General features: G+C 37.1%; 1 protein-coding gene across 1 annotated transcript; it reads left to right on the forward strand.

The window, feature by feature from the left end:
* Positions 1 to 357: 357 nt before the first annotated feature.
* On the forward strand, positions 358 to 10876 carry LOC139850468 (uncharacterized). The gene is made up of 4 exons (XM_071840039.1): positions 358 to 1014; positions 10261 to 10350; positions 10458 to 10525; positions 10639 to 10876. Exons 1-4 carry the CDS (start codon positions 358 to 360, stop codon positions 10772 to 10774), a joined length of 951 nt encoding a protein of 316 aa, XP_071696140.1. The 3' UTR covers positions 10775 to 10876.
* The last annotated feature ends 3074 nt before the right edge of the window (positions 10877 to 13950 follow it).

Genomic DNA, 13950 nt, shown 5'->3' on the forward strand with positions numbered 1-13950 from the left:
CAGAAATAACATTAAGTACAATATTGCAGTCCAACGAAGTCGAATTCCTGACCTCTCTCGCTAAGAGAGACAGACCACTACCAGCTTATCTAGTTGCTAATAATAATTAACGTAATCTCTATCTCTATCTCCATCTCAATCTCCTCTCATATAGTTTAAAACAGATCACTTGCTAACACCAACCTTACCTTCCCTCCCCTAATTCTATATTAATTCACCTTTGTCCAAATTCATTAAACATAAAAGATAAAGATTAAAAATATATATATAAACCCGTCACCCTTCTTTCATTTCAACACCATTCATATTTCATATCACTCGAAAAATCAAGTACAAAATTAATTAAAACAACCAAAAATGGTGAACTTAGTAGCCATACAACAACCTTTAATCATTTTACTGATGAAACTAGCAGGAGTCCAGACCTATCTAGTCGAAATCGATCCCGGGACCAACATGAACTTTTGGGTTCCAAACGAAACCATCCGAAAACGAAACAATAAAACCAAAGACATCATCACAATTAGCCCGAAACCCGAAAAGCCCGTTGTAGTTTTAATCCACGGGTTCGCAGCGGAGGGCATTGCCACGTGGCAGTTCCAGATTGGTTCACTCTCAAAACACTACTCAGTTTACGTACCCGATTTACTATTTTTTGGTGGATCGTTTTCTGATAATTCTGATCGGTCTCCGAGGTTTCAAGCCGAGTGTTTGGTTAAAGGATTACGAAAACTAGGGATTGAAAAATGTGTGGTGGTTGGGTTTAGTTATGGTGGAATGGTTGCGTTTAAAATGGCGGAATTGTACCCGGAAATGGTTCGGGCTATGGTGATTTCGGGTTCAATACTTGCTATGACGGATTCTATTAGTGAAACGACGTTAACCGGGTTAGGGTTTTCGTCCTCATCGGAGCTTTTGTTGCCGGATTCTGTTAAGGGTTTGAAAGCACTTTTGTCTGTTGCAACTCATAAGAAACTTTGGTTTCCTAATCGCCTTCATAAAGATTACCTTGAGGTTTTTCTTATTTCTAATTATATGACTTTTTAATCATAAGATACAAAAGTTATATATACGTATTATTATATTCTTATTGTAACATATTACATTATCAACTTGTATATGGGATTATCACCAAAATACCCTTTTTTTTTTTAAATTTGTTGACTGACAGTCCTAAAAAAAAAAAGTTTGACAATTTGCCCTCGCAAGGCGCAAGACACCTTGCGTCTTTGCGACCTTGCGTCTTTGCGATCTTGCGACCATGCGACCTTGCGTTACTGACAAACGCAACAAAGAGACTTGCGTCCTTGCGTCTTGCGTCTTGCGACTTGCGCCTTGCGTCTTATCCAGATAAGATTTTCATGATTTCGTGGATAAGATTTTGTACGATTTTTGTACTATTACGGATAACTTTTTCAATTCATATAAGGTATTACCAGCTCTATTTTCACTTCATTTCCACCATTTCAACATAAATCATATAATTTCAAGCGTCATTAAGGTAACTTTCTTTGTTTTAAATAATGAGTTTTAGTGATAATGAAACCTTTGTTATTCATATATGTTGTGGTGGTTCTTTTCAATTTATTAATAACTTACCTATGTATTTGCCTCTAGATTGTTTTAGAACACGATTAAAACTCCCAGTTGCTCCCCAAAAACTAATTACTCGAAGAATATTGTTAAAAAATGTTCTTAGAAAAATTAATTTGCCACCTAATGCTCCTGTTTCAATGAGATATGTTGTCGATAATCTTGTTTTTGATATTACTGATGATTATGAAGACTTTCGTGATTTTCTACAACATGCAATATCAAATGCTCCTATTAATATTTACATTGTCGACAAAGTTACAATGCATCAACTCCCAGAAAACTTACAGTCAGTGCAAATCCTACCAATACACAATGTCCATCAAAACCTACCAACACACGATTTCCAACAAAACCTACCAACAAACGAGGAGAGCACAAACCTTCAGACACCCAATTTGGAAGAAGCACGACCTGAAGTACCACCTCCAAACACAGAAGAGTTTGATTTCTTCAACTATGGAGTTGAGAACGTATGTAAAATTAAAAAAACAGATCACCCTTTTGAATCAGTTGTCGCGTCTAGTGCTTCGGAGGAAGAAAATGACAGAGAAGATCAAGATGAAGATGAAAATGAAGAAGAGGAAGAAAAAAAGGATGTATTCTGGAATATGCCACTTTTATTGAGTGAGCATGACAAAGAGACTGAATCTACGAGCCAAATAACAACCAGTTATAGAGTATCCGATTTGATTAAAGTTCGACAAACTTTTTTAAACAAGGATGATTTTGTAAACCATCTATACACAAAATGTCTTGAAGAAAACTTCCAAATTAAGCCTGTAAAGTCTGACAAATCTCGATTCACTGCTAAATGCATGTTGCCAAATTGTGAGTGGAAATGTAGTGCATACAAAATACGCCACACTGACAACTTCATCGTAAAGAAATTGCATGACGTACACACATGCTCACGTACCCAAATTATGGGAAATAATAAACATGCTTCCAAAAAGGTGTTAGGAAGTATTCTGATGGAATCGTTCAAAGCTGCAAATCGAGACTATAATCCAAAAGATATACGTGATGATGTTGGCAACCGTTTTCGGGTGAGCATTTCTTACAATCAAGCATGGAGAGCCAAGTGTCATGCAATAGAGATGCTTCGTGGCAGTATGGATGACTCGTTCCGAATGCTTCCCATTTATCTTCATAACATTAAGATTCATAACCCAGGAAGCATGACAAATGTGGTGACTGACAATGAAAATAGATTCGTGATGTGTTACATGTCCTTTGGCGCAGTTGTAAGTATCACTCATCCTACAATTGTTTTATCTTAAACTAATAGCAATCTCATTTGATTTGTTTGCGTGCAGATTCGATCATGTGTCCAAAATGTTCGCCCTATTATCATCGTTGATGGTGCACATTTGAAAGCTGGATACTTGGGTACAAATTTAATCGCTGTTGCAATGGATGCCAATAACGGAATTTTGCCATTGGCTTATGGAATTGGTGAAGGCGAGACAAACGAGGTTTGGTCATGGTTTTTTGGCAATCTAAGAGATCATTTAGAGAGTTGTGGTATGAGTAATCGTATGTCAGAGATTACCTTTATTTCTGATCGTGCTCCTTCAATAGCACATGGTATTTCAAATGTGTTTCCTGAAGCCTTTCACTCTTTTTGCGCACGTCATCTATTCATGAACATAAAAACGATGTCCAACAAATTCAAATATTTTGAATGGCACTATTGGAAAATGGTTAAGGCTTATCGTTTGTCAGATTTTCAAGATCATGTTAGTGTATTTCAACGAAGATTAAAAGCGTCTCACAAGTATCTAAATGACGTTGGTTTCAATAAATGGTCCAGAAGTCATGCTGGTCATGTTAGGTATGCATACCTTACTAGCAACAGTGTAGAGTCTATTAACGCTCTATCCAAACATGCTCGCAAACTACCAGTTTGCATGTTATTGGAATTTTTTCGCGCTTCTATACAGGATTGGTTTTTCAAACATCACAACAAAGCAGTTAGTCTCACTTCAACGGTTACTCCATATGTTGAACGTAAATTAGGTAAGAGGACGAACAAATCAAGAAGATGGCAAGCATTTCCATCGACAAACAATCTAATAGAGGTGCGTGATGGAAGGAAAAACGGCCTCGTTAATCTAGAAGATAGAACATGTACATGTGGGCAATGGCAATTATCAGGCATACCTTGCGGACATGTATTGGCAGCAGCACGACTCTTCGGAGTGGAAGATGTTACATGTTATGTATCACATTGGTTCTTGTCTCAAACTTATATAAATACATATTCCGAACACATCCTTCCTTTGCCCCATCGATCCGAATGGTCCGATCCAGGGCCCAAGATCTTGAAAATCGTAAAGCCCCCAATTCAAAAGAAAAGAGCACCTGGACGCCCAAAAAGTACCGATCGGATTCCATCTCAAGGTGAAGAAACTGAAAAGAAAGTAAGAACATGTACTCGTTGCAAGCAAGCAGGTCATAACCGAACAACATGTAGCGCTTCTTATGACCTAACCGGTGAATCTACTTCTTAGAGGGTTAAAAAAACAGCCTCAAAATCAAAGTCAAAGTCGAAAGAGAAAGTCGAACCTTCGCAAGCTTATCAGTCTCAATTTTATCAAACGTACGATTTAGACCAGAATTAGGGGACCAGAATTAGTTGCTTGTTTATCAGTCTCAGTTTGTTGTTTATCAGTCTCAGTTAGTTGTTTAAATATGTGTCATAGATTGACCTACATAGAGACGCAAGAACGCAAGAAAAATCTTGCGTATGTCATCAAACACACGCAAATACGCAAACAATAACTTGCGTCTGTCTTTAAAAAAGATGCAACTTTTCAAACAATACCTTGCGTATGTCATGAAACATACGCAAGCACGCAAACATCAACTTTCGTATATCTTTTAAAGAGACGCAAGGACGCAAACATAACCTTGCGTAAGCCTTCAAACATACGCAAGAACGCAAACAAAACCTTGTGTTCCTTCAAACATACGCAAGAACGCAAACAAAACCTTGCGTAAGCCATTTAAAGAGACGCAAGGACGCAAACAACACCTTGCGTCTGTCAAAAAACCAGAAGCAAGGACGCAAAAAAGTCCTTGCGTCTGTCCCAGATTATTTACATACAAAAATTACATGTTTTACCTAAAAACTGTATAATAATTACATCTACAAGTTAACTAATTAACAACCTTTGGGTCCTCTGGGTCCTCTAGTGGTGGTGGTTCCTGTGTATCAAAGCGTGCACGGAAGAATGTTCTTGCCATTCGAATTCTATAGTCCTTAGCAGCCTTTTTAGGGTCTCCAATGTTGTCAATCTGATCCCAACCAAAAATTATCCTCTCCATATGAAGGCAGACCCAAACACCACAATCACCATGGCCACCAATCTGCATTGGCACATACGGTGCATCCTCGATCATCAACTCTACATCTTCTCTGTTCTCATAATAGTCAACAATTTGTGAGTCCTGCTTCTTGTTAAAGTAATCAATAGCCTTCAAATATAACGGCAAGTTGTCTGATAAGTTTTTGAAGACAGCCTCGAGTTGACCTTTTTTCAAACAACCCTTTAAACTATCATAGACTAATACTCCCTGTTCATCTAAGTTCAAAGTGAGTAGTATAAAATGTTCAGGATCTGAAAAATGTACTGGAATCAAAATCTGCAACAAAAGAAACATAAAAAGTCAAGAAGGAAGGACGCAAGGTTGACCTTGCGAGACACGCAAGGACGCAAGGTAGACCTTGCGTCAGGAGCAAGGACGCAAGGTCTACCTTGCGGGTGGACGCATGGACGCAAATTTTACTTTGCGTCCATAATGAAGACGCAAGGTTAATCTTGCGAGGGTCGCAAGGACGCAAGAGAGTGTTTGCGAACGGACGCAAGGGCGCAAGATTTGTCTTGCGCCTATTACAGTTTACTCAAAATGTATAGTTTATATAAAAAAAAAGGACTAACCTTATCACATTCAGCCCAGGATGGATAAAGGTCATCACTACCATCCCCAAGACCAATCAAATACATATAATCTGGGGGATTGAATTTAATGATCCCCTCTGCTTCAGGATTAGATGTATCCCCCTTCTCCTCCTCATTTTGAGTGTCATCATCATAAAAGGACTTGAATTTCTCCAGTTGATTGAGGAAACCCAATGGCATAATCGTCCATCGAGAACTACATGTATAATCTGCAATCGGAAACTGAGGACTCGAGGACATCTGGCTAGCTCGGGGCAGAAACCTCTGCCGAAATCTCAACAGGAAGGTAGCCCATCCATCAATATGCTATAATCAGATCAAGTTGATTATGAATGTTATAAAGCTAAAAACAAAACAAAACAAAACATGCATAAGTTTATAATTATTAACAAACTTACTATGTTTTCCAAATAACCAGAAAATGCAATTCCCAATAAACGTTTCCAAAACTCAGTATCAAGGAAGAGGAAGGTTTCATTTTGGAAAATGAACATGCAACGCGTATCTTGCTTATTGAGGATTAGTGATTTCAAATCTTTTGCTGGCCCCACATGCTTCCTTTGATCTCTCCATGCACTTGGTGGTGGTGGTTGCAAAGTTCCTTGATCGTTTATAAATTTATCAACCAATGACCAAATTTCCTCCTCACCAACCCAATCCTTTTCCTTCCTTTTTCTCTTCCTTTCCTTTTTCTGAAAAAAAAAAATTAGTAATAAAGACGCAAAGACGCAAGAATTGTCTTGCGTCGGTGTAATGCAAACGCAAATACGCAATACAGTTCTTGCGTCCATCAGTGAAGTATACGCAAAGACGCAAGGTAATCCTTGCGTCCAACAATGAAGAAGACGCAAAGACAAAAGGTGATCCTTGCGTCATTCACTAACATCATGCTGGTCTGCTTGTTTTTCTGCTTCATTAACCAATGGCAAATCAACTCCTTGCTCAATCTCCTCAGACACCAGAGCCACGTTCTCATCTTGTTTATCAACAACTTTTTCAGCCCCTTTTTCAGTAGGCTTTTCAGTTTCCATTGGCAACACATTCTCAGCTTCTTTAGTCCCTTGATGAGAAACTTTCAGCCTTTTTACTCTAGAAGCTACTTCGTCAGACAACTGTATATAATATATGAGTCAGCAAACATACGCAAGGACGCAAGATATATCTTGCGTATACCAAGACGCAAAACGCAAGGTCTTATAAACATCAGGCGCAAGGACGCAAGGAAAACCTTGCGTCTGGTGAATGTTATAGATATACCTTCTCCAATGGTTTTCTGTAGCCCGGTGTTGTGAAAGGGGAATTTAAAAAATGAGTGGGCTTTCTTTCTCTTTTCCCACGTCTAACAACCCTCGGAGATGTATCATTATCAGAGAAAGATCGAGGATCCACATATGCATCCTCGTTATCAACATACTATAATGAACAAAACGCAAAAAATAAGAAAAGTAGCCATACGCAAGGTCGCAAGTAAGTCCTTGCGTCTGAGTTAGGGACGCAAGTACAACCTGCGCCTAAATTACAATAAAGACGCAAGGACGCAAGATGGTACTTGCGTCTGATATAACATCAGGCGCAAGGACGCAAGTAAAACCTTGCGCCAACATAACAGGCAAGACGCAAGGTCGCAAAAAAAACTTGCGCCTAGTTTACCTGATGTTCCTGGTGTTCCTGTTCTTTCAAACGTTTTTCATGATCATCAAGCTTCTTTTTACAATCAGCCAACTCCTTTTCTTGATCATCCACCCTCTTAGTCAACATATTAACCATACGCAACAATTCCTGCAATTTGTTGCCTTTTTGTGTTGGATGAGGGTCCGAGGTCTGCTCTGACTCCTCCTGCAATAATTCCTTCAAACTGCCACCCAACTCCTCTTCAACTTGATTATCATCTTGTGTATTTTTCTCGTCTTCAACAACATCTCCTTGAAAGTAAGAGGAACTCTGGATCCACCATTGACAACCTCTCTCTGTCTCAGATGGGTGCAGGGAACGAAAAGGTCTTTTTGTCTTCGGACAATCATCCTGAAATGAAGTTATATTAGTAAAAACAAAAGGACGCAAGGACGCAAAAGTCATTTTGCGTCTAGACGCAAGAACGCAAAGATCATCTTTCGAGTAGACGCAAGGACGCAAGAGTAAACTTGCGACACACGCAAGGACGCAAGCATGATTCTTGCACCTGTAACAAGTATAACCCACGGTTCACACGCAAGGACGCAAGGATATCCTTGCGACACACGCAAGGACGCAAGGTGTATCTTGCGTCCTCATGCGACACATAAAACTGCTCTGTTAAAACAGAAACTGCTGTATATACACTATATAAAAAGCTCTTGGAGATATTAACTAACCATTATATGTAGAAGTTTTAGGTAGTCAGACACTGTAAAGGTTTCAGCAGATGAACGCTTCCAAAATAATGCTCTTGGTACTCCATCCTTATCAGTTTTGGTTGCAAAACTCTTAATGGTACGACGGTATGCCTCGAGGATCCAAATCTTAAATGCCCACATAAAACCAGCCAATGTGTAAGCCTTTCCACCCCCACTCTCTAATTGCTTTCTCGAACCTCAAAACCTTCGCTCACCGCTGAGTAAGTAGCATCCCAAATACGAGACCCCCATGGGTACGCGTTCACCTTATTGAAATCTTCAACCAACCATAGAAACTGTTTACTAACCACATGTTGCCCCTGCTTCCCCATAAACGCTCTCTCTACGATCAAAATTATAGCTAGTCGAACAATATCATCGTCACTAACCTTGGGAACCTTTACATCACCTTGTTTTTTGATAAGGATGTTTTGTATATCACTAACCAAAATGTTGCTGGCATCGGGACGTTTTGGAAAACAACGTCGTCTAATGGGTGCGGTCTTAGATTCATAATTTCGAGGGATGTAATGTGCCATGTCCGTCCGGCTACCAAACATAAAGCCGGTGACTAAACAAAATTCACGCCGACCAAATCTAATCATAAAATTAGGAGAAAAATGAAACCATATATCTTGTTGCTCTTCAGGGTACTTACTAGCATCTAATTTTTCTGAACGCTCACATTTCCGTTGGAGCATGGCATGTACTAGGCCAGGATCATTACCCGTGTATGAAAGATCTAACCAGGGACTAAAGCATGTACTTCTAAATAATTTTTCTTGTCTCTCAGTCAACATTTTCTTGACCTGAGGAATCACGGTCAACATATTCTTCATGGTCAATTTACCTTCCACATAGCCCTGTAAAAGTCAGAAGAACAACAGAAGAAAATCACATAGACGCAAGCAAGCAAGACAGAGATTGCGTACAAGGCCGCAAGGACGCAAGGTTAACCTTGCGTAACAGATGTGCAAGACGCAAGGACGCAAGGTTAACCTTGCGTAACTTATGATCAAGACGCAAGGACGCAAGGGTTACCTTGCGTGCACATGCAAAGGTAAAATTATAGCAAACGTAAGGTCGCAAATATCACCTTGCGTACATTGTGAGGCATACGCAAGGACGCAAGGATTGTCTTGCGTCTACATAGCAACAGAGTTACACAACTTGAATCTAGCAAAAATTCCTGGTTATCGTACGCAATCTCAATAATATACAATCAAAAACACAAAATACAAACAAATTTCGTTGACACATTTTTTCGAACAGTTGGCGTGCAAAGAGTGCAAAAACTTTGTTTTAGCACATAAATCTAAGCACTATGAAGTAGATCGAATAATATAACATAGATCTAAGAAATCTAACCTGTTCTTGAGACATAGTGAACGATGATGGTGATTCGATGATGTTGGTGGCGTAGAAGCTCGCTTGTACTCGGGAAGATCGAAGATGGAAGGATGAAGAAGATCTAGTAACGATGAAGATGTGAGGAGGATGACGTGAGGATGATGATGAAGATTTTGCGAGTGATTTGCGAGTGTTTGGATCTTGCGAATGACGAGCGAAAGGGCACCAGAGAGGAGTTTGCGTATGTGTGTGGGAACAGTGAACGCAAACTGATCATTTAACTAATTCTTTTACTGCTACACGCAAGGTCGCAACGTCGCAAAGACGCAAAGACGCAAGGTCGCAAGGTCGCAAGGACGCAAGCTGTCTTGCGCCTTGCGAGGGCAAATTGTCAAACTTTTTTTTTTAGGGCTGTCAGTCAACAAGCTTAAAAAAAAGGGCATTTTGGTGATAAGCCCCAACTTTTATAGTAACATATTATCAACTTATATTAGCACAGAATTGTTAGAATTAACAAAGTAGGATATATTCTTGATTTACCTGCTATATGTATATGTGTAGAGGCGGATTTAGTGTATAGCAACTAAGTTAGCCGCCCCGACCACCAAATTTCTTTAATGTATTTATATGTTAAAATTCGACATCTTAAGTTATTATATTGTTTTTCTTAATGTTTTGAAACTTTTTTCCTTTACTAAAATCTTGGGTCCGTCACGCTAACAATCAAAAACGTACTATATTTGAAAGTTTTACCAGCTATGAAATATTAGCGAAATAGTGATTTAAATTAACTAACTTGAATGATCAATTCAATTTGAAGAGTAGGTTGTGCATGTGGTTATTGAAGATTGGTATTACTTAATTTGATTAAATTTGAACTAAAATCAATTAAAAGTTTGGGCAGTGTGTGTTATGAATGAAAACTCTACAACAATATTTAGTCACTCATTTTAAATGATTTGTGTTATTAATTGCAGGTTATGTTTAATAATAGAAAGGAAAGAGGTGAGTTACTTGAGGGACTGATAGTTAGCAACAAAGATAACATCATTCCACACTTTCCACAGGTATGTATGATTTCATAATACAGAGTAACAAATATAATTAGCATGTAACATATCTACATCTATATGTAAATTATATGTCTATCATTTTAAGGCAATCATTTTTGTAGAGAATTCATCTTCTATGGGGTGAAAACGATCAAATATTTAAGATGGAGCTTGCTCAGAACATGAAATGGTAACTATGGACCGATAATTAATCAGACTTATTTTTTAATTGTATTATGAGCTTGCTGTTTTTAAAGGTTAATTTAAACAATAGTTTGGCTTAAATTGTGGATGTGATTATAGGCAATTAGGAGACAATACAACGGTTGAAGGAATAAGCAAGGCGGGTCATCTTGTTCACATAGAACGACCATGTGTTTATACTCGACGTCTTAAGAAGTTTTTAGCCTCGCTTCCAGTTGATGACATAGAAAAATAAAATGATCGAGTGTCACTATATGGGTCTTGTCTATATAACAAGTCATTTATTTATCTATTGTTAATTGTGGAATAAACGTAATGGTCTTGATAATTGTTTATTGAAGTGAAAACTTATGTATAATTTATTTATGCCTAAGAGCAATTGTGAAATAAAGTGGCTGATTATTTGAATACATTGAATGTTTTTTTGTTTGATATAGTATTGATAATCGATGATTGATTGATGATTTTTTTATGATCATTGGAGTAGATAAGTTAGTTGACTAAATAAATGATGAATTTTGTTACACATCGCTTCTTACTATGTTTTACCTTAAGTCAAATAATAGTATTATAGTAATAGTAATTTTTGTAGTATAGATACATCATTATTGTAATCTTTGTTCCATCAATTGATAGGTTTCAAAGTTCACACTTCCGCGAAACAAAAACTCTAAGGATGAAATGAATCTGTTGTGTCCATATACACTATGCACTAACCATCATTGCAGGATTTAGGATTTACCGAGCCCCAAGTGAATCTCTCTACTCTATCACGTATGGTTTAAGGAGAACATTATTCTAGGGCACACTTAGTTTCAGAGGAAGTTGACCCTTTTTGCTTCGACAAAAAAAGAAGAAAAAGTATGGTTAGTGATGTTGACACTTACAATTTTATAGCATTTGGTTTGTCATCACTTATAGATTTTCATCATTAAAAAGGGGAAGAATGTTAGTTTAAAATCCAACGGTAATATTTAAACATTAATATGTGTTTTGATGTTGACAATAATAATGAGCAATGACAAGTAATGATAATGTAAAAAATGCAAGTTAACAAACCCACATTTTCTCTAGTAAACGACCAAAACACATAATGCTTAAATCTAAAACAGTCGTTTTAACCAAAGCATGTATACCTAATGATATCATGGGTGGAACGTCGATTGAACCAAAATGCTTTGCAAACATACGGTCAGCATTACAGCTCTGCCGCTGTCAAAATATAACTTTCAAATCCAATGATTAGTTATGATTTGACACTATTAATAGTTGAAACTTAATCTAATATATGTTAAATAAGTTTTTTTTTCCCCTCCAAATGAAAAAAAAAAAAAAAAAAAAAAGATAATTAGTTTCTAAAAGATAATTAGTCAGGTTCAAATACTTCATACTTGAACACAATTATCTCCATTAGTCAACCATGCAACTTAAACTAATCATCGTGGACACATAAGTGTTTGATGACTTTCACAATCTTAAAATCTACTTAGACATCTTAAAAGTGGTCACCAAAGTCCCATTTAAAGAGATGATTTCCTACCATACATACACCGACAAAAGTGCTCATATACACTATTCTAGGTGTATCCCAAGAATGATACCAATGCCATTGGAAAAATCATTTCGATATATACAAACTAAAGTAGTTTGGACGGTTATGAAGGTTGAAACGAGATAAATACAATCCGGAAAGTTCTCTCAATATATTCAAACTAAAGTAGTTTGAATATTTTTGATGGTTGAATCAAGACACATTGAAACTGCTTAAAATGACAACAGAGGTTGAATGGTTATAGATGATCGAGTTTAGATCAATCTCTTATATCAACAATCTTGGAAGGATGCTAATTTTCTTGAAGCCAAAATACAAAATTACCTATTTTGGTAAGAATGAAGAAGGTCCAAAACAAAGATACTTTCCTCTTGTGAAAGTTCATGTTCACATCAAGAGCAAATCTCCAAAATCAAAGATGGTAGTCAAAGACACTCTATAAACCCATTGCCTTTTTACAGCCTTGAAACAAAAGGTTGAAAATCAAGAACAGCGCTTAACGGCTATTAACACATAGCAAATCCGAGGCAGCATGCCTACGGTTTTACAACGGTCCATTATAGGCATGATCGTGATCTTGTTTTATAGTCATCTCTCTTGCCTTTAAATTCAAAGAATTGTAGACCTTGAAGACTCACCTCTTTCACTTCAAATCACATATTCATACATATATCATTCAAGCACAAAAGATTAAAAGATCATTTTAAGTGAATCTGGCAAGAGAAATTCTACACAGTAGAATTAGAGTGTAAACTTAAATCATACATATTTGTTGTACGTTTGCTTGTGTGATACTTCCTTAAAGAAATCTAGGAAGTAGGCCAGTTTCATAGTTATAAACATTAGGTTCTTGTGATAAGAGTACATAGTGATTTGTTAGTGCGGCTTATTGAAGAATTTGTGTAGTGTTCAGCTCTCCAACGGATTTGGAGAATTATAGTGGAACTAACTCTTAATTTGGTAAAATTGAGGAATGAATTAAGGAGCATTAGTTAACATCATTTCGAACCACTATAAATCTCCGAGTTTGTTCTCTTTACCTTTAACTTTACTTCATTTTCATTTGCATAATATACGGACAAACATATCAAAACTCATTATAATAAGTTCAAGTTCATCGAATTAAAATTTTAAAACGTAATTAAGTAACTATTCACCCCCTAGTTACTTACAGGATCTAATACAAAACCCAAGAAATGTACTCGATTAAATTACAATGATCTTTATATAGGTTGATACAATTGGGACACATGTGGTATAGCTGATTACTTGATAAACAAATGGTATACAAATAACCTTATTCGCCCGTGTGTTTTCATTAATAAAACAACATATTGATATATAATCATGACTATTTATGTCGATGATCTTAACATCAAAAGGAAAAATAAAGATATTCATGAAGCCATTCAACTTCTAAAGAAAGAATTTGGAATCAAAGATCTCGAAATCACCAAGTGTTTGTTAGGAATTTGTAAGGCCCCAACAAGACATGTGATTTATACTAATCACCACACCTCACGAATGACAAACGAATAATTAAAACATAAAGATAAAGATAAACAACACGGGATTTAACGTGGTTATATCCCAACTCTAAAACACGGAGAAAGGTTTACTACACGGGTGCAAACCAGAAATTTTTCACTATTATTTTCGAAAACATATTGTATGGGTTACATAGGGTGTTTATATAGGCAAATCTAAACAAAGAAAATAACTTAACGAGCAAGAAAACTCAATTCTAGAATTTTCTCCTGTCAGAACCATTCTCGCGACCGCAATGAAGTTCTGGTGGTCGCGAGTTTTGTTTTCTCAGCACAGATGTGATTCTTGCGACCATAACTCTAAAATCGCGG

The sequence above is a fragment of the Rutidosis leptorrhynchoides genome, chromosome 5 (genome assembly GCF_046630445.1).
Source record: "Rutidosis leptorrhynchoides isolate AG116_Rl617_1_P2 chromosome 5, CSIRO_AGI_Rlap_v1, whole genome shotgun sequence".
NCBI classification, from domain to species: Eukaryota; Viridiplantae; Streptophyta; class Magnoliopsida; order Asterales; family Asteraceae; genus Rutidosis; species Rutidosis leptorrhynchoides.